Source organism: Daphnia pulex, chromosome 10 (assembly GCF_021134715.1).
Source record: "Daphnia pulex isolate KAP4 chromosome 10, ASM2113471v1".
In the NCBI taxonomy this organism is placed as follows: Eukaryota; Metazoa; Arthropoda; class Branchiopoda; order Diplostraca; family Daphniidae; genus Daphnia; species Daphnia pulex.
The window spans coordinates 10,363,263-10,385,379 of NC_060026.1; the positions used below are offsets into that span (position 1 = coordinate 10,363,263).

At 37.2% G+C, this 22,117-nt stretch overlaps 4 protein-coding genes across 5 annotated transcripts; 3 read left to right on the top strand and 1 right to left on the bottom strand.

The window, feature by feature from the left end:
- Positions 1-12,087: 12,087 nt before the first annotated feature.
- On the top strand, positions 12,088-14,423 carry LOC124204997 (tubulin-specific chaperone D-like). 2 transcript variants are annotated; one of them, XR_006879182.1, is made up of 8 exons: positions 12,088-12,113; positions 12,174-12,279; positions 12,348-12,534; positions 12,603-13,143; positions 13,213-13,340; positions 13,408-13,559; positions 13,624-13,910; positions 13,989-14,423. XR_006879182.1 is itself a non-coding variant. In XM_046602273.1 (2 exons), exons 1-2 carry the CDS (start codon positions 13,891-13,893, stop codon positions 14,229-14,231), a joined length of 249 nt encoding a protein of 82 aa, XP_046458229.1. In that variant the 5' UTR covers positions 13,856-13,890; the 3' UTR covers positions 14,232-14,423. The 2 variants fall into 2 exon arrangements, 1 of the variants encoding a protein (XP_046458229.1); XM_046602273.1 differs by lacking the exons at positions 12,088-12,113; positions 12,174-12,279; positions 12,348-12,534; ... (1 more) ...; positions 13,213-13,340; positions 13,408-13,559 and having other exon boundaries at positions 13,856-13,896.
- A 414-nt stretch (positions 14,424-14,837) lies between these two features.
- LOC124205000 (phytanoyl-CoA dioxygenase, peroxisomal-like) lies at positions 14,838-16,763 on the top strand. Its single transcript, XM_046602276.1, has 11 exons — positions 14,838-15,037; positions 15,099-15,171; positions 15,231-15,282; positions 15,346-15,507; positions 15,569-15,625; positions 15,697-15,751; positions 15,832-15,981; positions 16,040-16,115; positions 16,178-16,268; positions 16,343-16,448; positions 16,515-16,763. Exons 1-11 carry the CDS (start codon positions 15,026-15,028, stop codon positions 16,575-16,577), a joined length of 897 nt encoding a protein of 298 aa, XP_046458232.1. The 5' UTR covers positions 14,838-15,025; the 3' UTR covers positions 16,578-16,763.
- A 135-nt stretch (positions 16,764-16,898) lies between these two features.
- On the top strand, positions 16,899-18,337 carry LOC124204999. The gene is made up of 3 exons (XM_046602275.1): positions 16,899-17,305; positions 17,418-17,733; positions 17,807-18,337. The coding sequence occupies exons 1-3, from the start codon at positions 17,177-17,179 to the stop codon at positions 18,280-18,282; spliced, it is 921 nt and encodes a 306-aa protein (XP_046458231.1). The 5' UTR covers positions 16,899-17,176; the 3' UTR covers positions 18,283-18,337.
- A 716-nt stretch (positions 18,338-19,053) lies between these two features.
- LOC124204998 (chymotrypsin BI-like) lies at positions 19,054-20,783 on the bottom strand. Its single transcript, XM_046602274.1, has 6 exons — positions 20,618-20,783; positions 20,195-20,551; positions 20,028-20,123; positions 19,791-19,948; positions 19,359-19,715; positions 19,054-19,279 (listed from the first exon to the last, which is right to left on the bottom strand). The coding sequence occupies exons 1-6, from the start codon at positions 20,694-20,696 to the stop codon at positions 19,193-19,195; spliced, it is 1,134 nt and encodes a 377-aa protein (XP_046458230.1). The 5' UTR covers positions 20,697-20,783; the 3' UTR covers positions 19,054-19,192.
- Positions 20,784-22,117: the final 1,334 nt, after the last annotated feature.

Genomic DNA, 22,117 nt, shown 5'->3' on the forward strand with positions numbered 1-22,117 from the left:
TTTGTTTTTAAAATAATAATATTTGCCTATTTCCCTCTCTCACCTTTCCACCATGTGTTTATAACGCAATATTTTTGTTTTTCCCTTTGAATACATTTTTCCTTTTCTTACTTAAATCTGGGTCATGAAGAATACTGGTATGAAGTTTCCATAGATATTTTTGATTCACTGGGTTGCATATGTTACGAAGGTTTAAAAAATTGTTTTTTTCTGTTTCTTGTAATGTTTAATTGTCGGGTTTATTTTCATGTAAAAATTCGTTTCTTAAATCTTAGTTTTGATCCCGTTTATGTTTAATGTTATATTTTTTATCATATTAATTTATAGTAAAGATAAATCAAATTCATAGTGATTTTTTTTTTTGTTTTTCAAAAATTTTCCCTTCCCTTCTTCTTCTCATTTTCCTCTGCTTCTTCCTCGTCTTTCGATTTATAGCTGTCCCCTGTCAAAAGTGTTTTGAGTTTGTCAGAAGTTTTTCTGAGTATTTTTCTTGTCTCACCATTTTTCATTGATTGCTTTTCCAGCTCCATATAATTTGAATTCCCTGGATTTTGGGAATTTGTTGTGATATTTTGAATATTTATAACTACTCTATATTTTTCAAGTACTGTTTGGATTTTTTTATGTCAAGAATTAAGTTCACCTGGTGCATACTATATTTGTACCTTTTTCCATAGACTCGGATAATGTTTAATTTCCCATATTTTATGAATGGTATTCCATGAGAGCGTCTTTTGAAAAAAAATGAAAACATCTGTAGGTTTTTAGTTTCGAAACAACAATTTAGTTTGATTGTGAAAATCAATAACAGTCAGCTGATCCGCAATTCCAAGTTTCATGAACCATCTATGGTTCTATCTAAGAAAATCTCTTACCAACCAGTGCGACTCTGACGAACTAACGAAAAAAAAATCTACCCTAGATCATATCCCCAAATGTTTTCCAGTCCCATAACCGTAGTATTTCGTAGAATCTTTTACAGAATATCGCACTTGTTCTTATAGCTCCCTCGTTTTGCATCTTTTCGCCTTCGTAACATCATTATCACATTTGTTTTTTTCATTTATCACATCACCTGTTCCTATCCATCATCACCTCCTCACGCCCCGTTTTCATCATATCTTCACATACATGCCTCATCATCACATCATCTTATTATTTTCCATCATAGACCCTAAAACAAAGGACAGCATCATGCCACTGACGTTGAATCACGACTAACGATCTCGGTACACACGCAGCCACCATCCCGCTCTCTCCCTGCAGCAAGAGATGCCTCAGCTGAATTGCGAATTCACTATCAATTTCAGCACTTTTACATAGAAATCACTATTGTTCTATGACCTCTTGTCTCTACTCTTTTCAAAACCCATACTGGCCATCAATACTAAGTGAATCCCCAGCGCCAAGGTTCAACACGGGCAGTCTAGATTTCTTTTGACCGTTCTGAGGCCCTCGATCCAACTTCTGACACCAAATTTTATACGCTGCATCCTCTCGTATCGAATCCCTATCAGTTTTGCCTCAAGTACCCGCTCCAGCTCTCCTTCTTGACTATTGCATCCGCCACTGTACCTTGTACTGCCATTCATCCCCTTTTTTCCTCTTGCATCATCACGACGATGACTCGTCGAGATTTCAGAAAGGTTAAAATTTATAATCATTAAGAAACCAAATTGCGCAAATACAAAAAGTTATCAATTGATGAAGGTGGAACTTGTATTTACACATTTTCACTGTAAGTCTCTCTTTACTTTAACAGTGCTGGTCGAATTATTTTAAATTGATGTTTTTCTTTAAAATTGATTTTATTTTTTATTTTTGTTTTCTGTCACCAATCCATTACAATCCCCAAACCATTATTGGATCACTTCTTCGAAATGGTGAACATCTAATTCGTCAAATCATTGGACATTGAGACTTCATTAAGGGAAGAAAATGCACATCTTACTAGATAATTTGGCATTGGCACAGGGAACTGCCGAACAAGATTTGGTAAGCAAATGTTATTTTTCATACTTATAAACTATGACTAATTGTTTGATCAATTTCATTTTTATAGACTGCTCAGAACATATCCACTGAAAAAAGGATGAACCGACTGAAAGAGATGCGTCGGTACCTCTTTGACCATCTTCAACTTCTCAATCAAAAAATAAACCAGCGATTTTCTAAAGATAAGGAGATGTTTAGCAGCGATAGCATTATTTTTTTTAATAACCATGTCATAGTTGACTTGTAATTTCAATTCTCCTTCTAGCTAGAAAACAGAACGAAGAAATGGTAGAGAAATTTCGGTTAAGTGGACGTTCCCTCGGTAAGTACAATAAATAAAAAAAAAATCAAATAATCAAGATAAGACTGAACGAAATTTGATTTTTATTTCAGGGATCCAAAGGAATCTCACAAAGAAAAAATTGAATTGGCAGCAGAGGCAAATTCCATCTACGTAAGAAATCTTGCCAAAGACATGACAGAAAATATGTTGAGGGAGGTTTTTGAAAAGTATGGACCCATTTACTACCTTTTGAAAAATTCAGAAAATCTGCTATCGGGAAATTTGAAGATTCTGCCTCCGCTTCCCATGCTAGTTCCAGTCTTTGGGACAAATTTGAAATTTTTCCCTCAAAAATATAATTTCATCGAGAGGGTGGTGAAACTGAATAAGTGTAAGTTTCCATTTTTTATGCCGCTCAGTTAAATATCCAAACAAATGCTATCTCTCCGATCTTCCCTCCCCCTATTCTGTACATTTGCATTTTCACGGTAGTCTACCCCGTTCCTCATGTTGTTCCGTTATTTCCAAACTGCTGCTATCTTTGCGATGGACCCCCCCCCTATTCTATGTATTTGTATTTTCACGGTAGCCTATCTTTTTTGGTTAATAAAAGGGCTGTCTATTGCCAAGAAAACCTATTGTATTACTCTTTTTCAAACCCATACTTGCCATTAATACTAAACGAATCCCCTAGTACCTCCTAGTATCTAGTCATTTTTCGAACATGAAAACCCAGATCATAACACTACCTAAAAAATGAAAACTTCCACCATTGTGAAATTCTAGGTTGCTGCCTGCGCTTCCTATGCTAGATATTTGTGATCAATTTGAAATTTGTAACGCCCAAATTTACTCTGACATTTTATTTTCATAAATTAAAACTCGATAAAATTGCCAAACTGATAATAAATCAGATCCTATGGAAGGGGGGATTGTTCATTTGAATGATTTTATTTCTGCCCACTCCCGATTTGTGCATTTTATTAAGTTTCTTTTTTTACAGGGAATTTCTAAAAAAAACCTTTAATAGATAGAATTATAGATAGATTAAGGTAAAGTTTTTCTTGGTAATGAGATATCGACTAAAATGAAATAGATTAATTGTAAAAATGAAAATGGGTGTCCGCAGAGCAAAAAGTCGTGCGGCTTGTCGACTTGTGCACACCGTAGTGGAGGTTGATGGCTGCTACAAGTTTTTCTTGATTCATAGCCTGATTGGTTTGTTATTGTGGACTGAATTTTTATATTGGTCTGCTAGTCACGTGTTATGGCAGACCAGCAATATTTTCGATAAAATGGATTACCATTCCGATTGTAAGAAGTCCAATGCTCATAAATTGCGTGTTGTTTACACTCAGCATTTTGACTTGATTTTTTCAAGGTTTGTTTCTGGACAGAAGTTCAATTCGATTTTTTGAGCCTCCTCTTTCCTTTTCAATAAAAATGTTATCAGGTCCTACAACATAATTTGAAATACAAATTATAAAAAGGTCGATAACAAAGATGACTAAGCTTACAAGCAGCAGCTTTGAGGTGATTACGCGTTCCCTCTACATTGCTGTTGGCACGAATGTTCTGCATAAAAAGTACCCAATGGGAAGGGGGCCAAACAGTGCTATTTATGTAGTTATTATTTATATATGTACAGAAGTAGCCCAGTAGAATTGCTCTGAATTCTTCCGAATATCTCGTGGATTTTTTGAGCAGTCAGCATGAATAGACTAAGAAGCTCTCCACAGTCTTTGTGCGTCTGGCTGTCTCTTCTCTACGAAGGCCAAGTTCTTTTACCTTGATATTCATGCAAAAGGACTGTCAGGTGGAATGAACAGTGAACCGGCTTGACCACCGAGAATACTCCGTTGGGCGCCTAAAAAATAATTGAAATATAGATAGCTGTCAAATTCTGGTGAATTATACCAAATAGTTTTCTCCAAAATTTTTAATGATAAGCAGGTACGAGGAATGGATATGTTGACCAAATACAATTTGTGATGGGGATGCGACGTGATTTCTTGGTGAATTCCGCTATTCTAACATCACCTAAACCCATATCAAATACATTTTCACTGCATCTATTGGCAATAATATAATATTTTCCATGTTAATGTATTTCTCTACGTACTGCTTTAATGGTGGTTGATACAAAAAACAAACTTAAAAAATAAAATAGCTGTTCAGATTTTTTGTCCCATTTTGTACAATATCGTGATGATTCTTGGGGGGAAAGAAGAAGATGAATCAAAGCCTTAAAAAAGAGTACACTGTCACATTTTAAAAATGTTCCTTAACTTCTTCGTTGATGACTCCCTATTGAGGGAAGGATGGAGACTGCCCGCAACCAAATTCAATGTTATTGCTGAGTATGAACCCAATCAATATTTATTAAATCGTCTCTAGTAAGGAAGGGTAATATTGTGGCTAAAAAAACAATCAGTGCCACCTTAGGATTAGTGAAAAGTATCCTTTATGTAACGGGTTCATCTTAAGACTCAATAATCTCGGTTAGTTGTTCTTCGTCAAGATTGGCTAACCCATGATATTTTTCTTTAAAGAATCCTTCGATCTTGATTACACTAGTTGATGTTAGCCTTCAAAGTAAGACAATCTAAAAGTGATTATTTCGATGCGTACTCCATCCGAGAAAACTAACTAATATTTTGAATTTGCATTTTACAGTTGCAAAAATGTGTATTATGTGTTGTATCCAGAAGCAATCTTTGTGGAAGTGTGACTATAAATCTTGTTTATTAGTATTTGATGGGGAAGACCATTTTTTTAAATGGAGTACAAGCAACGGCCGTGGAAAGTAAACATCCAAGCCTCGTGTCGAAACAATTACTCTCGGCAACGTTTCCATTCCTGTAGTTGATTATCTACTAGATCTTCCTAAAGTAACCATTTGCAGTGCTGTGCTTTCTTCTCTTCAGTTAAAATTAATCATTTGTTTATTTCAGAGGCGCGAGGAGGATGTCTTGCTGAAGACGAAGCTGGTAGGAGCCGGCTTTGGTTAAGGGCGAACTGCGTCTGTAAAAATCTTAAGTGACCACTTGCATGGCTGTAAGAAGTTTTTTTTTTGTCAGTGTAATTTCAGAAACAAATTCGCGTAGAGTAGCAGAAAATCAGATTTTTATCTTGGACTTGAAGTTAATCAATCTCCTCTCTGCTGATGTCAGTATAGCTCTATGGAAAATGGTTGGTGGTCGCGTTAACTAAACTTTAGCTGTAGATTTCCCAGTAAACGAGAAAATATTTACACGACTAGAGCGTTACATGAATAGTGTGGTGCAGATTACGATACCGTAATTGTATTTTGTGCCATTACACAAGTAATCTCGACCTTAACGGGAGGAATATCCATATTACAGTTTTCGAGGGGCTAAAAATGATGGGTATGGAGATGTTGATTCGCCAGGGCTTCGTATTACAATTTATCATGTTCCACTAATCAGAGGAGCCAATAAAGAAAGCATTTAAGCGAACATCATTAAAGCATTTGCAGCCACAGGAATCTTTCCATTAGATCGTAAAGCCATCCCTGAGAAAACATTTGCCTTATCAAAAGCTACTGACTTACCTGGTGAGCTCTTTGTTCTTCTTTCATTTCTTCATTTATTACATCATTCATTTCCTCATTAATTTACATTTTTTTTCAGCATCCGCTTCTACTCTACATCAAATCAGTACTGCTTTAACCACAAAAGCAACATCTAGGAACATAATATTCCTGGATTTTCTCGCTTGACGGTACAATTACTCTATCCAGTAGCCACTCGTTATTCTCTAATATACACTACGCGCAGATCCTCTCCAATCGCATCTATCATTTTCAGTCCGCTTATTGGACATCAGCCGTCATCTTCCTCTTCTGGCGATTCAATCTCCTTGCCCTATTACTGCTTTCCCTCAAGCGTTCGAGCGGTCTTTGACAGTGGCATCAACTACCTATACTCCTCTTGACTTATTGCAACAGAAACAGCCATCATCCTTCCAATTCCGGGACACAAACTCCCTCTCCTACTACTGCTTTCCCACAAGCGTTCGAGTGGTTTTTTACTGCGGCATAAACTACCTCTACTTCACGCGAGCTCTTTCAACAGCAACAGCCATCATCTTCCACTTCTTGGACCCCCACCCCCTCTCTTACTACTGCTGTCTTAATGGCGTATTTGGTCGAGCGGTATTCGAATATGGCATTAACTTACTCAACTCCATAGGGCAACCCTTTGAACACCAGCACATTCTTTAAAGCACACAGCCAGTGATGAATCAAGACCGCGTCACTTTCACCCTGGCGATATTCTACCAATCCCTAAGGTTTCTCAGACTGGGCCGAGAATCCAACTACCAAACAAACGATTGCAGGAGCGCGAATTTCATCAGTGAACTGGAATTGAAAAATATCAAAGAGGTACATTAAAATAAACCACTGATAAAACAGAAGCATTTGGAGGCTGCTTGGAAGAAGGCAATGGTTAGTGCGATTCTGCTAATTATTGTTTTTCATTATGTATATTCATAGTAGTTATGTGTTTTTTATCAAATTTCTTCCTAACTAATTAGTCTTAGAAATTGGGGGACCAAAATGTTGAGGCTCAAACTTCAGCCATGATTGCTGATAAGCAAAAAAATAAAAGGAAGAAGATACCCTCGGTGACTGAAAATTTGCCGAAAAAGCAATGTCGAGGAAGAAATCATTTGCTTCAGCAATGACGTAGACTACCGGACGCAGCGCAAGGTTGATGCACCAGTACTACGTCAAAGAATTTCCAAAGCAGTGAAAAATGATTTGATTGACAAATTAAAAAAAATAAATGATTGTGTCTTACCTTTAGAGTACAAATAACTAAAATATCTTTGGTTTCTTTGCACTAATTCTAAAAAAGTTATTGTGTCTCAAGTTTTATTTCATGTAAGTTTTAGCCTAGTCTGTGGAGTTACTCGAGTTATTGTTGCGTGTGTTAAACAATTATACTTCTAACAAAATCAGGCTGTTGATGGTTTGGATGAAGAAAAAAAATTAAAGGGAGAGAAGTAAAAATGTTAAGTTATAAAATTCTATTAAACAGGAACTAATTAGTATTTTTCTATACAATATCTAGCTATACCCAAACAAATCCCCAATACAAGTTAATAAAATCTTGATTGCTGACATAAAGACTAAAATAAAGGAAACTTTATCTCACAAACTTGTGAACATATGAAATGTTGCAGAACAAAAGTACAGCATCAACAAGTCTGTTAATAAATTCATGGTGGGGACCTTCACACACAAATATCTGATAGGTAACAATAATCTACATAAATATTTGATAACTAATAGAAATCTAATACTTTTCAAAAGAACACAAGAAATCTGCACAAGGAGGAAAGAAAGGCAGTATCGTAAGAGAAGCAAAGACAACAAAAAATTGAGTAAGTAAGTTATCCTTCATTATTTGAAAGTCCCGTTTAAATTAACCTAATTTCCCTGTTTTAAAGGATTTCAAACGTGATGGTAGCAGGCATTGAAGATGTATTTGAAATTTTTGCCCTCAAAGCAGCAGAAAAGATGGCTGCTAAAGTCTTGGATTATATTGTGAAGCACCCAGATTATATCGTTGAAGCGATTCTGGGTGGTAGTGTGTTTGTTTTGACAAGGGTTTATGGATGATCCCCCTTTTAAAAAATGTACAATAAAGTATCAATGCTTACAATGGGCACCTATCCTGGAGTTGGTACTCGAATCTGGAGTCAAGGAAGTAAACTATGTTGATGGGTTGATTGGCAGAATCATCCAAGGCAGCGACCAGACATCGAAAGAAACATTTGTCAGCTAAACATGCTGCAATACAATGGACGCCAACTTTGGGAGAACCTGGAAAGGGATGTTGAGCTACAGAATCAAATGCTTTGCGTAGACTGCAATGAGTTGTGACTTTTTTGCACGTCGAATGACGAACTTGTAGGGACCCTACAAGTTTGCCATGTTGGACCCAACAACATAGTGACGCCCTTCTTCGGAAAGTTTTTTAGTCAAGTATCTTCTATGAGGCTTCAAAGACGATTTCAGAGAGACTTTAGTTTATGTATATGAAGAAACAGGTGGTAGAGCAACCTTATTTGGACAAATTTTGGAGAGACGATGGTTAGCTGATCTTTATCTTATGTTATCACAATTTTTTATAATATCTCTATAAGTTTGATCTGCAACTTCTAGGTTTCGGTAAACCAGGTAATTGGCCACCATCTGTCTCTTAAAATGGACTAGCCTTAAACATCAATGCTTACAAGGGGCACCTAGCAAAGAAACCTTCCAAGTTTTATTTTTCATATGTTTTTCAGAAAAATATGGGCTGTGCAACCATTGGCGATTTGAGCAACCATTTATAATGAGGTTTGAGACATCTTCCAGAAATGAACTTGGTGGATATAGTGGTCCCCATTTTTTAATGTTATGCTTAAAATCCAGTAAGAGCAGTGTCTAGTGTTCAAACTGAAGAAAAAGGGACAAACTGTGTCTTTCCGTTATCAATACACTGAATTTTAAGTTTTTAACAGGTGAGTTAATAGAAGAGAGATACAGACATACATTGTGGAGAACAGTTTGTAACAATAAAATGTACTCGCTGGATGTGTGGCTGGCCACAACCATATCAGCCATCTTCAAAAGGACAGGCATCTTCATCAAGAGCCAGAGAGAAATCTACAACGGTAGACATAGAGAAGGCAGTTGAAGAGATGGAGGCTCGAGGGCTGAAGCAGCACCATAAAACACGTTCTCAGTATTTTGAAGAGAATGACATGACTGCCAAAAAGAAGAAAAAGCAACAGCCGCAACAGCAAGCAGATGGTAACAAAACTCAAACCATATTTTTATGGAAAAATATAGCACAGAAATGAACGATAAGTTCGAAATAAGTGAGTTTGCTAGGACAACAAGTAAACTGGGTCAGGCAGTATATGAAAAGATGGTGAAAGTGGAATTCTGGAAAAAATAGATGCAGTGATGAAACTCAGACACAATCCCGAAGAATTAAATAATATGGTCTTACCAGAAAAGTAATTATTAACCAATTATTTTGGCTTTTAATTATAATCTTGTTAATACCTGTTTTTTTTTTCATTGTAAATAGAGAATTTGACTGACTTTATTCCAGAAAAAAGAGCAGAATTGGGCCTTGGTGGGGGTTTTTGTTGAAATTAGCAGATTAGTAAAGAACATTATTGTTGCATAATTTGTATTTATCCTCTGGTGTATGACTATACGACGATATACAATACATGTCCATGGTACAGAGTAGCTGTCAGAAGAGTAACAGTTGGCAGACAAAGACAATAGAGAGAACATACTTCATCCTCATATTCAGCGGCATCTAGAAGTCATTATAATACAACATAATTGGGAAAGCTCAAGATGGGTTCAGTAAGATTTATGTTCTGTGTTTGCATATAATTTCCAACAGTTTTGTGCGCAGGTAAATATTTGGGTTGTTTGGTTGATCCAATTCAGGTGAGTAATCTATGTTTTGTCTGTAATTGACTAAGCGGAGACCAGTGCAAATTGATCCCAAATTTACAAATGCTGCACAGGTTGTTTCTCATTAACATGTTTCCGTTGATTTGAAAACTGAAGGTCCCCCTGGTAAAGAGGAAGTACCTTTTCCCAGGTGATCATTTGTGTGGGATATTATGCTGATTGTAGGTTAATAATCTTGGTTTATTGTATTTGATTAGAGGGTTGGATTTTGGAGCAGTGCAAATTGATCAAAAGAATGCTACGCAAAATGCTTCTACTGTGCCGATAACTCTTACGTGTTAGTCAGACAGATTCTTAATTAACAACACATTTTAAAAGAACTCTACCAGGTTCAAATATTACATCACAATCTTCCCACACAATGAAACCCCTTAGGTGAGCTAAGACAGCATACTCAACCATCATGAAAAATGATGCTACTTAATGATCGGTACTTTATATAGGACCGTCGATCATCCGTCAGAATCATCTCATCTTTATCCTTACGGCAGACCAGATCCGCATTTTGACTTTCCGCCCATCCTCGTGGCAAATCATCCCTGAATCGTCACAGCTCCTCATTGGAATACTTTGAAAAGACGTAACGAACACGTTTTTGACCTATAGTAGCTGGTCAATTCCCATCAGCTTTTGTATTTTGTCACCTGACAAATGGTCCAACCTGTGATGGTTGGAAAACCCCCATCAATTTTGCATACTGATTTATTTTCAATCGTCGACGCCCACATACAGAGCAGTCGATTGGAATTTTTCCGTTACCGTCGTGTGTATTTTCAATCGTCGATACCAAACAGTTAATTTCAACTTGAAATTTCATTTTTTGATCGATACTTTATATAGGACCGTAGATTGCGATTTTTTTCATTTTCGTTTCGCACTTATTGATTCTTCGATACCTTTAAAGAGCCATTAATTGCGGGTTTTAATTTTTTTAGCGTTCTTATGTAGTAGAATAAATGTAGTGCAGTAGATGAAAGAGGAAACTGAATGAAACAAAGCATCAATTCATCCCCAAATTGTAGGGACCAAAATTATCGAATATCGAGATAATAGTTTCTGAGATTTTTTTATTCATTTTTGAAAATTCAGCCATTTTTTAAATCGCGTCTTTGGGTCATTCCGCTGAAATCGAATTAATTTTGGCGCTCGACATCACTGATTTTTTTTATTTTTTACAGTGTGTTCATTGTGTTTTTTTTTAATTTTCTGTAAAGGAAAAAATGTTTCCCGTTTACAGAGTGGGAGATAAAAAATCCTAAAGTTTTGGTTTTTTTCATTTAAAAAATTGATTTTTTTCGTTAAAATTCAATTTTTTCCGATACCGTTTTTGCTTTAGATTTAAAAAACAGAGTAAAGATAGAGAATTTTTTTATCTTTTTTATCATCTATTTGGAATTCAAATTAAATTATAAGAAAGTAAGGATATTGAGGTTTAAACATTTTTTTAAAGGCTTTAGCGAAGATATGTTAACTTCGATTTGAAATCTTTTTTACTCATCAATAGCTCTAATGTGTGCGCATCTCGTGTAAAATTTTCAAGTTTTACTCACGCTTTGTTAATTAGTTATGTATGTTTAAATATTTTTCAATTCTCCGTTTCAATTGCACAGACCCCTTCACTGTCATGGCAGGGTGTCCCTAAGGATGCCACCGTGCTTGTTGAGTGGCGCTAGTGTTCTCTGTGCAAAAGATATGGCAAATAAATAAATATTTAAAAATGCATAACTAATTAACAAAGCATGGGTAAAACTTGAAAATTTTACTCGAGATGCGCACACATTAGAGCTATTGATGAGTAAAAAAAATTTTCAAATCGAAGTTAGCATATCTTCGCTAAGGCCTTTTTTTTAATGTTTAAACCCCAATATCCTTACTTTCTTTTAATTTAATTTGAATTCCAAATAGATGATTAAAAAGAAAAAAAAATCTCTATCTTTCCTTTGTTTTTTAAATCTGTAGCACAAACGGTATCGGAACAAATTGAATTTTAACGAAAACAATCAATTTTTTAAATTTAAAAAACCAAAACTTTGGGATTTTTTATCTCCCATTCGGTAAACAGGAAAAATTTTTCCCTTTACAGAAAATTTTATACAAACACAGTGAACACACTGTAAAAAATTAAAAAAATCGGTGATGTCGAGCGCCAAAATTAATTCGATTTCAGCGGAATGACCCCTTTCGCAACATTGCCTGTTACTGATATTGCATAACTTACAAGTAAATACAAAAAATACAATGTGTTTCTAATATAAAATGTTGTTTCACGAATGACTTAATTAGATTTAGAAATTGTAAAAATGCCTATCTCCAACTCAGGTGAGTTTCATTCTGTTTCAAATTCATTTCATTCTGATAACAATTCCCTTTTCTCTCCAGTCTTTTCGTGGCGCAATACGAAGAGTGCCGGCCGCATCTCATCCAGCATTTAGTGGATCGTAAAGTCATCCATTGGGACACGGTTATTCGACAGCTAACATCTCAGGTATGGCATGGTGGTGCAATTGAACTTTGCTCATTTAACTTCAGTTGTTAATCAGAATTTTTGTTCAGGCCTTGCATCAAATGACGTTCCTCGATCCGGAGAGTATGAAACTGATTCTTTCTACTCAGATCCTTCCTCGCTGTACAAATCCTGAACTCTATTTACGGCACGGAAGCATTTTGGCCAGTGGCAAAGTCATCAGCGCTCTTTGTCAAGTGGCAAAAGACCATCAACGTCGTCTGCCAGATGAACTTGGTCAGTTACCGCTGGTCATTTATTACTTCTACTATAATTATTTCTACAATGTTTTCACGATCCTTTAGGTGATGCCACGATGGAATTTATTACCCAAACTTGTATCGACATCCTGGAGGAGCGTTTCTGGCGGAGTTTCGGCGGCGATCAAATGCGCATAGCCGTTTGCCATTTCATCCAAGATCTTAGTTCGGGGGGTTTCCCGTTGCCGGACGCTGTAGTCGACCGTTGGTTGAAGGCGTTACGAGAGTGTCTCGCTTCAGCCGATTCAAATGTCCAGCAATCGGCCATCAGCGCCGTCACCGCTTTGATTGGCGAATACTTCCGGCATCAGCCAGTGGAGAAACTCACTGCCTTGTTGAACCATTTCCTACCCGAGGTGACGAGCAACAACCAACAGGCGTGAGTAGGAAACGCACTAGCCCTGGGCTCAATGCCTCACTTCCTCCCGCTTCCTCCTCACCGTTTCCTTGCCGAAAGTCATCCAACAGTTGTGCACCTGCGCTCTCATCACCGACAAGACTCTCCAATGTGCCGAATCTCGAAAAAATGCTCTGACAGCTCTTTCGCTGGTCTGCACAACCGTTGGGATCGCCCCATCCAGCCCAGGTAAAATGACAGACGGACTCATTTTCATTTATTTTGAGATTAGTCTCAATTTTATTTATTATTTCACAGGTGGGGTTGATCAAGTGACACTGGCCGTAATATTCCGCACATTAATCGATGGCCTTGAAGATTACACGGTGGATAACCGTGGAGATATTGGAGCTATCGTCCATGAATCGGCAATGTCTTCTATTCAGGTTCCGTTTAGAATTCTTTTATTTAAAATAAAATAAATCGAAAGAAAATATTTGAATATTTCTACAGGTTGTTTAGGTATTGACCAACACCTCGCAACCAGAACTACTTGAAGCTGACCTGATCCGCTCCGTATTGCATGCGGTGGCTAAACAATCGACGGAAAAAATCCGTCGTACCCGGTTGTTGGCCACCAACGTCTTTTCTTCTCTCATCTACTGGTACTTACAGAAAACAACTTAATTCTTAACTTTGATACCTATAACGAATTGACGTTTGCTTTAGTGATCCCACCATTCCTCACATTGAGCAGTTGGAAGAATTGCGTTCCATCCTTCAACCGCCTCCGCTGGACATTTTGACCGAGAAGGAATGTTTCGAATTGTGGATGAAGGTGATGCGACTCGACACTTACCGCAAAGCCGTCATCACCGGACTTGTTTCCAGCATCGGCAGTCTCACGGAGAGTTTGGTATGAATTTGCATTTATTAAGCAACACCTCGAATCCATGTCACAGTCGCTGTTGACCTTGATTCGTACTGAGATGACCAATGGCGGTAAACCGTTAAAGGTATTCATTTAAATTAAATTACGAATTTAAATATTTAGAAATCTAATTTAGACTGTTGATTATCATCTTTTTGTACAGTTGTTGATATCGTCGGTGGATTTGTACTGTCACCTACTCAGAGGTGATCAAGTGACGTTCGATAAATCAATCATTCACCTGTTAAATCTGCTAGTGAATCGGTTCCCTTGCGTTCGTAAAATCACGGCCACCAAGTTGTACGAGACGCTGCTGACTCTGACAGATATTAGCCCGTCGTTGGCCAATCACCAAGACGACATCGACGACATCTTGGCCATTCCCAGCGATTCCCAGCGACACTGACTGGGACGAAGACGTCGAAGCTTTGAAGCCCGTCAAGACTCAGCTTCGCTCACTTTTCATTCCACTGACTTTGAATCCTTGAAATTCTTAGCCTTTCATTCAAATTATTTGCTTATTTAAAATTAAATAACCACCCGAAATTGTGTCATTAATTTATAGGAAATACAATTTCGATTGTTTGGCTGCACTAAAGCCGCCTTTTTTGGCGAATCGCAAGTCTTGCCGAGCGGGGCTTACTGATCAAGCGTGATAGCGGTTTCCTCCGAACCGCAGCAATTAAACATTTCAGGTTTTAAAACCCAATACACCAACTCCCGATGAAATTATGCGACCTCTATCGGGAAACTCGCGCGCACAGCAAAAGATCGGAATTACTAATACAACCATACAACAATATTTACAAATGACATTTTACTTCAAATCCACAATGAATGAAAATATCTGCCCTTCGGGAACCTCTCCAAGGAGACTCGGCGCATTGGTAGCAGTATTAATTTGATCATTCTTAATTCTTCAGTCATCGCAAACGTTTTATTTTACATAAAAATTTTTTTTGAAAAGTCTAAACCGATTAGATTAAAAGAAAATCTCAACAGGTGTCGCCGTGTCGCCCTTTATCTGTCAGTCTGTTTGTTTACATTTACAAAAGCCTCGAACATAATTTTGCGTTCGTGCGAGAATTCAGAACTTATTAGTTTACAAGTTTTAGTTTTAGATCCAGTTTTATATAGTAATACAGTGGATTACTTTACTCGCTATTGTAGCTTACTAAACCGTAGGCCTGCTCATCCACAATGGAACCAATGGTAAACAAAATATATAGCTGCTGCAATGCATTGTAATCATTACTATTTAGTTGTAATTAAGAAACCAATTTTCAACTACACCCTTGATAATTCAAAGCTGACCCTTGAACAAAGAGAATTCTATGAAAAAAATGGTGACTAAGAAATGATCTTGTTATCATAATATCTTTTATTAATTTTGAAATCCGTTAAGGTTTTCTTGTTGTCAAGGAATTAGTTGATGCAAAATTTCTGGATAACTGCAAGTTAGTTTTCTCTTTTGATTGTATCGTCTGTTGCTATTATTTGATTTAATGTCACTTTTATAGGCAAAGATTTGTGGACTTGTGCGATAAAAATGTACCATGGGGTTCACTTATCATGATGGACATTTCCTTGATAAAGAAGGGTGCTGTCGGAGAAAATCTCTTCTATAAAGTCCAGGATTTGTGTATGACGATGTTCTGTTTGAATACTGCAGACATCCAACTGTAAATATCTAAATTTTTTATTCTTATTATCATCAGTGTGAGATTATTTTTCTTCCTCTAGATCCTGGATTATGTTGAATGTTTTACTGGGCCCAACATTATGGCTATCCATACAATAGTAAATTTAAATCCTCAAAATCCATCACTCTTAGTCCTTTCAGACTTTTGAGCCATATGATTTTCTGGCAGCTTATCAATAAACCACCTGATTCTGGAAGCCTTACTTCCCGTCATCCCTTACACGGTATAAACGCAATTAAACTGGAATTATTTCTGAGTGCAGTTAAATTATCCTTTTTTTTTTCTCTTCCCTTTTGCCTACAGGATCTTCATTATTTCCCTTTCCGCCCGGCTAATAGAATCGTTTGTTCTTGGACGGCTATGGAAGACATCACACCCGAGAACGGATGTGTGATTGTCCTTCCTGGATCCCATACAGGAGAATTGCTTCAGCACGACTATCCTCAATGGGTGGTGAGTTGAATGAACAGATAAATATTTGCATATTATGCTAATCGCATGTCTGAAATAGAACGGAGTAAACAAGATGTACCGCGGCGTACGGGGTTACGACGACCACCCGATTGTCGAATTATCGATGAAAAAAGGTTGGTGAATGGTATTTTTGTCACCATAGTGCCAGTAAATAGAGTTGCTTGTCTGGATTTAGGGGATACGGTTTTCTTTCACCCCATTTTGATCCACGGTTCGGGTCCTAATCGGACTCAAGGCTTCCGCAAAGCTATTTCTACTCACTACAGGTACCACGTAGTGAATCGCATTTAGAACTCGATGGGATTTATTCTAAGATAGTATACCTCTTTTCTCTATAAAGCTGCGCTGAAATGAAATTCATCGACATTCGAGGCACGTCGCAGAAAAATATCGCCAAAGAAGTTGTGGAGGTGACGAAACGTCGCGGACCTGAACTCAATTTTCAGGTTCTACTTTTAAAAATAAAATTACTTTTAGTGAAAAACTAAATTATTTTGTTTTATTTATGCTAGGACAAATTCCGCAGTCGACTTGTACGAGGCCACCAGCCAGTAAAGTGGTTCAGTTCCCTGTGATGACGACCTTGAATCATTTTGATATTATAGTTTGCGCAATACTCTTTCCAGCACAAATTAACTTTTGGCCTTATTCAATCAATCTCATTTATTTTTTACTTCTAGCTCTACTGTTAACGGGTATCTATCAGCTGCTGATCGGATTGCAGTTGTGTTTCGATAATACAATTTGTAATCAAGCTGCAATTACCCGAAATTTTTATTAAAACGAATAGCTATCATTTTTCTTTTAAAAAACCCTAAACTAATTGCAGTTCATTCGAGTCAATAATTGATATCTATTTGTTTGTTTTCTTTTTCTGTTTTTTTCCCTGTTTGACCAGTCCGCAGGGTAACCCCCGCTTCAATAAAGGGAAGATTGTACATAGCCACGCCAAACAAATAACATCATGACATTAAACTGACATTTAAAAATTCTTATCGAAAACTTATCTTCTTATTTACAGACACAAACACTCTCTCATTTTATTATTTAACCTTTAAGTTGGACGCAACAACAACAGGTCCACTGACCAGTCAAACTGTATTAATTGAAACGCACGTCCAGTTGGAAAACACAGTCTCATTATTAACAATTCCGAATAACTAAAGAGTAAAGAATGGCGCATTTTTCTGTAGTTTCACTCACCCAAGTTGTTTTGCTGTTGGTTTTCATCTGCTGGACGACGAGTTCGACTGGCGCTGCCTTTTCCTTGGAGGAAGAATTCCTACAACTGAAGGAAAATTATGTGAGAATTTTTTCAAAATTTCTTTTAATGCGATGCTTCTGTTGTCGACAGTTCGATTCAATTTGTTATTTTTTAAGTCTAATTATAATGTTATTCCATTTAATGCCAATAGATTCAAATGAAACAAGTCTTGGAATCGACAGCGATTGAACTGCGGGCCAAAGTGACTGTACTGGAGGCCAAAGTTGAACAACAAGATTCGCTTTTAACTTCCTTTTTACGAGAGAAAAATGAACGCACAGCAGCAGCAGCAACCGACTCTGTTCCAATTAGCAACAATCAATCGGCTGTTGCCATCCCGGGACTGCCGTCTTCATGCGGGGATCTCAAAATGATTGGCCACATTTGGAGCGGAATTTATTCCGTCATGGGATTGGCGAAAATGGAATCCGTTTACTGCGACTTCACTAAACTTCCTAGCGATGCGGGTAAATGTTTCAGATTCTCACCAATTATTCAGTTGGAATTATCTAATTTTTAATTCTATTATTAATTGAAAAGGTTTTCAAAAATGGATCGGATTCGCCGACGTCAAATCTGCGCCCGTCTATTTCTACGTCCAGAGACAGATTTTTTTCAACAAAACATCAACTCCGATTCCGTTCGAGTTGGCGCGAGTGAACGAGGGAAACACCATGAATTTGACATCGGGGATATTCACGGCACCGAGACCGGGAATTTATTTTTTCTCTTTCGCGGGACTGGCGCGTCTTGAATCTTCATCATCTTCTTGGTTTTATTCTGATCTTTATTTGAACGGGAAATCAATTGGGCAGAGTCATGTTCAAGAGAGAAACCCCCCCGTTAATCAATTTAGTCCGTTTACCCAACAGTCGACGCTGAAGTTGAAAACAGGCGATCAAGTCTGGATGACGATTGGTTATTCTGGTTCATCCTCGTATTTGGATGACGACAGTCGTCACTTCACCCATTTCACGGGTTTCATGTTGGAGGAGGAAATTGTCGCGTCCCTTTGAGGTTTCGGGTTCAACATCCAAAATCCGCAAAATCATCGACGAAACGAAATTTTGGTGAGGGGAATTTTAAGGGGAAGGGGAAGAAAATGCATTCGACTCTTATTCATTAAGGGATTGGAATTTCTTTACCAAAATTGAACTGTGGATGTAATTACACTTACTGAATACACAAACCAAGTTTCAAAATTCTATCTGCAAAACTCTAGATATTATAAGCAGAAAACCAATTTTGATTGCCAGATTGAAAATAAACGGGAGGTCTTGAAATGGGAGGAAATTCATTTGCCCCTAATTCATTTACGGATCGGAATTTGCAAATAATTTTGTTACTGATGAATTAACATTTCAGTTGTACACTCGTCCAGAAAAAATCACTGTCTATCTCTAAAATCAAGGGCAGGGCACGTGAAAAACTAATTTTGATTGCCAGGTATAAAAATTGATTTGATTTTTTTATTTTAAAATTTCGCTTGAAATCGACACGAAAAAGATGCGTGTACACATTTTCTTTCTATCATTAGAAAATTTGTCACTTTTTAAATTTGATTTTATTGAATTTTAAGCGATTTCCTTCTCACGGTCGCAGGATGGGAGGAGAGAAAAAAAATAAGAGGGTAGGGTAGAAAATTCGTTCGACTCTTATTCATTAAGGAGTGGGAATTTCTCGACGAAAATTAAACTGTACATTTAACTAAACATTTATTATGCACAAACGAATTTTCACGTTTCCATCTGTAAAAATGTAGACGCAACAAAGGAAAAACGATGTTGATTTCCAAAATTCCTGATTACCAGTTTGTTTATTCTCTTAAACGAAGTAGATCAATTATTCAAATTTTAGTTATAATGAAGAGTGTTGTCATAGTAGATTGGAAATCTAATTGGATTCCCAACATCAAAACATCCGTTATTAAATGCTGTTGCAACCAGCGACATTTTCGGGCCAGTCGCATCTACCGATTTCAGCTCGGTAATATGTTCCCGCTTGAGCGCATTCCTAAATGAACGATTAAAAAAAAAAATTTAATTCATTTAAATTTAAGTGGCCTTCAAAATAATGAGTCTAGTTAACTTACAAAGAGATAGGCATATTCGTTGGAGCACATGTAAAAGGTAATGGAACAGCTGGATGCCGGATTGGCGTAGTTGCCATCTGCTTTGCCCATGCAATCAAAATAAGACGAAACTGTTGTCATGGGAGGCTTCGTCGTGGTAGTTGTTGTAGTCGTCGTTGTGGTTGTGGTTGTTGTCGTCGTGATGGGCTTTAAACCGGTAATACCTCCGATCCAATCTAGATAGCCCCTGACACGACTAAACACGTTGGGCCTATTATTCTGACAGTTGACGGAAGCGTCGCCTCTTCCGGCAACACCAATAACGAACCACCTATTCCATTCCTTGTTGAAGAAGTTCATGGGACCTCCATCATCACCCTATTAAAGCAACTAAAAATTTAAAAATGTTATTCATATATGTAAATTTGTTATCATTCGATCGAATAAAATTACGTAGCAGTAGCGGCGAAATTGAGAACCGTCACTGCAAATGACTTTATCGCCGGAGAATGAACCTTCAGCAGCCGTCTGTTGGCACACGCCGTTGGTTCCCGAAGAAGAAATGACATTCGTATTTATTTGGCGTAAAACAGAGCTCGACCCGCTGTCCACTTTTAAGAAAAATTGATTTATTATAATTTTTAAAAATTAAAAACACAGCGAATAGATAAATAATAGTCTGAATCTTACCAACACTGGAGAAATTGCCCCATCCGGTGACGATGACAGGATCGTTCACTTGATCAGAATCACTAGCAAAAGGAAGACATGCTGGTTGAACTTTATCTGCAATTTAAATTAGTAATTTTTGTTAATTAAACCAGTTTTAGCCAATAATTTTTAAGGGAGCTACTAACCGGAGAGAGAGATGGTGTAAGGAAGCTGGATAAGGGCGATATCGTCCTCGACTTTGCCATAAACGAAATTCGGATGACTTTTGAACGATTGCGGAAGCAAAGTGAAAGAAACGGATGAAAGGCTGTTGCTGGTGTCATGGACGCCCAGGGTTACTCGAACCTCAACACCTCCATAAAGGCAGTGGGCTGCCGTCAGGATCCAATCTTGATTAATAAGTGTGCCACCGCAAGTGGCTGTATCTCCACTCCAGAATTTAATTTGGAGGTAGGCCATCCACGGAAATTGGTAGGCCTGCGTCACGCTACCTCCCACGACCCTAGACGTCATTGAACTCGTTTGCCCGCATGTAGGCGATCCTATATAACAATGGCATAAAAGAAATTAATTGAAATTTAAACAGTAAAAATGATCTGATTTTTTACCTTGCTGTTGCGATGGGACAACCAGGAAAACTAGAACGACAACGACTAGTAAATTGACTAGTCTGTTGTCAAGCGCCATTGTAGGACTAGAATTGAAGAAATTACTTGCAATAAGAATTAATTGGAATCACAATGTCGACCGGTGCTTCTAGAATATGCCAGGTCGTCTCCGAATGGGCAGGTTAAATAGGCATCCACTATCTCTATTGTGCGACGCAATTTCTATAAGTCCTTTTCTGTTGTGAAAAAACAGGAATTAAATTTATTTACAACGGTGGATTTTCCCCGTGTGACACGGGTTTAATCAAACGCGTTAATCCCGGAAATAAATCATAAAATGTGGGCCGAAAGATTTGTCTCCACCATAGTTTGTTTGTTCATCTTACCCCTGCAAAATAGACCAACGCAAACAAGTTGACTTTTGGACTATTGGGTAATAAGCAGTAGCAGCCAACAGCAGTGGTCTTACATCTCTGTCAATTCTTGGTAGACAGGCTGTAAACAGTGTATTTTGAAGGCCAAATTATCTTACTGCAATGGAGCTTACGTATTCAAGGTGAAGCAAAGAAACCTGTTATCAAAATTGATTCATTATAAGGTCATAATGTTTGTATGACGCACGTAGCCATTCAGTCGACTCGTTCCACATTTGAGTCATAACAGCGACAAATCAAAATAAATTTTTATATCAATTATTTTTATAATCAAAATGTTTCAAGTTATTCAAGAGTTTTTCACTTCCCTTGGTCTTATTGTTAGAGTTAGGTACGCGAATTTTTCTGAACGAGTACACAATTGAAATGTGAATTCATCGATAAAAAAATAATTTGAAAATTTTGATCCGTACGCGCCTTTTGTAAATTTGGGAATCAAAATTGGTTTTTTACTTTTTGCGTCTACATTTTCTCAGATACAAATTCCAAATTTGATGTGTGTATTTATTTTGTCTAGTTGCATCTACAGTTTAATTTTCGTAAAGATATTCCCACTCTTTAATGAATAAGAGTCGAACGAATTTTCTCCCCTTCCCTTATTTTTCTTACCCTGCGACCGTGAGAAGGAAATAATTAAAATTTATGGAAATCAAATTGAAATAGTAAAAACTTCCTTAAAGATAAACGACACGTGTAGTTGCATCGTTTTCGATTTAATTCCAAGAGAAATTTTAAAATAAAAAAATAAAATAAATTTTTATATCTGGCAATCAAAAAGAGTTTTTCACGTCCCGTGCCCTTGATTTTAGAGATAGAGATATAGCTAGACCAGTGATTTTTTGTTGACGAGTGGCAAGTGACAACTAAACTGAAATGTTAATTCATCTGTAAAAGAATTGTTTGAAAATTAGAAAACCGTAAACGAATTACGGTCAAATGAATTTTCTCCCATTTCAAGGCCTCCAGTTTTTTGTAAATCTGGCAATCAAAATTGGTTTTTAAATTATAACGTCGAGAGTTTTGCAGATAGAAACTTGAAATTTGGTGTATGTATTCAGTAAGTTAA

Bases quoted from the DNA above. Each gene is read 5' to 3' on its own strand.
- LOC124205000 (XM_046602276.1), top strand. The intron at 15,752-15,831 runs GTATAAACGCAA...TTTTGCCTACAG, and splicing joins TTCCCGTCATCCCTTACACG to GATCTTCATTATTTCCCTTT. The intron at 15,982-16,039 runs GTGAGTTGAATG...TGTCTGAAATAG, and splicing joins ACGACTATCCTCAATGGGTG to AACGGAGTAAACAAGATGTA.
- LOC124204999 (XM_046602275.1), top strand. From the start codon at position 17,177: ATGGCGCATTTTTCTGTAGTTTCACTCACCCAAGTTGTTTTGCTGTTG. The intron at 17,306-17,417 runs GTGAGAATTTTT...TAATGCCAATAG, and splicing joins TACAACTGAAGGAAAATTAT to ATTCAAATGAAACAAGTCTT. The intron at 17,734-17,806 runs GTAAATGTTTCA...TTAATTGAAAAG, and splicing joins TAAACTTCCTAGCGATGCGG to GTTTTCAAAAATGGATCGGA.
- LOC124204998 (XM_046602274.1), bottom strand. From the start codon at position 20,696: ATGGCGCTTGACAACAGACTAGTCAATTTACTAGTCGTTGTCGTTCTA. The intron at 19,716-19,790 runs GTAATTTTATTC...TTGCTTTAATAG, and splicing joins AATTTCGCCGCTACTGCTAC to GGTGATGATGGAGGTCCCAT. The intron at 19,280-19,358 runs GTAAGTTAACTA...TCGTTCATTTAG, and splicing joins ACGAATATGCCTATCTCTTT to GAATGCGCTCAAGCGGGAAC.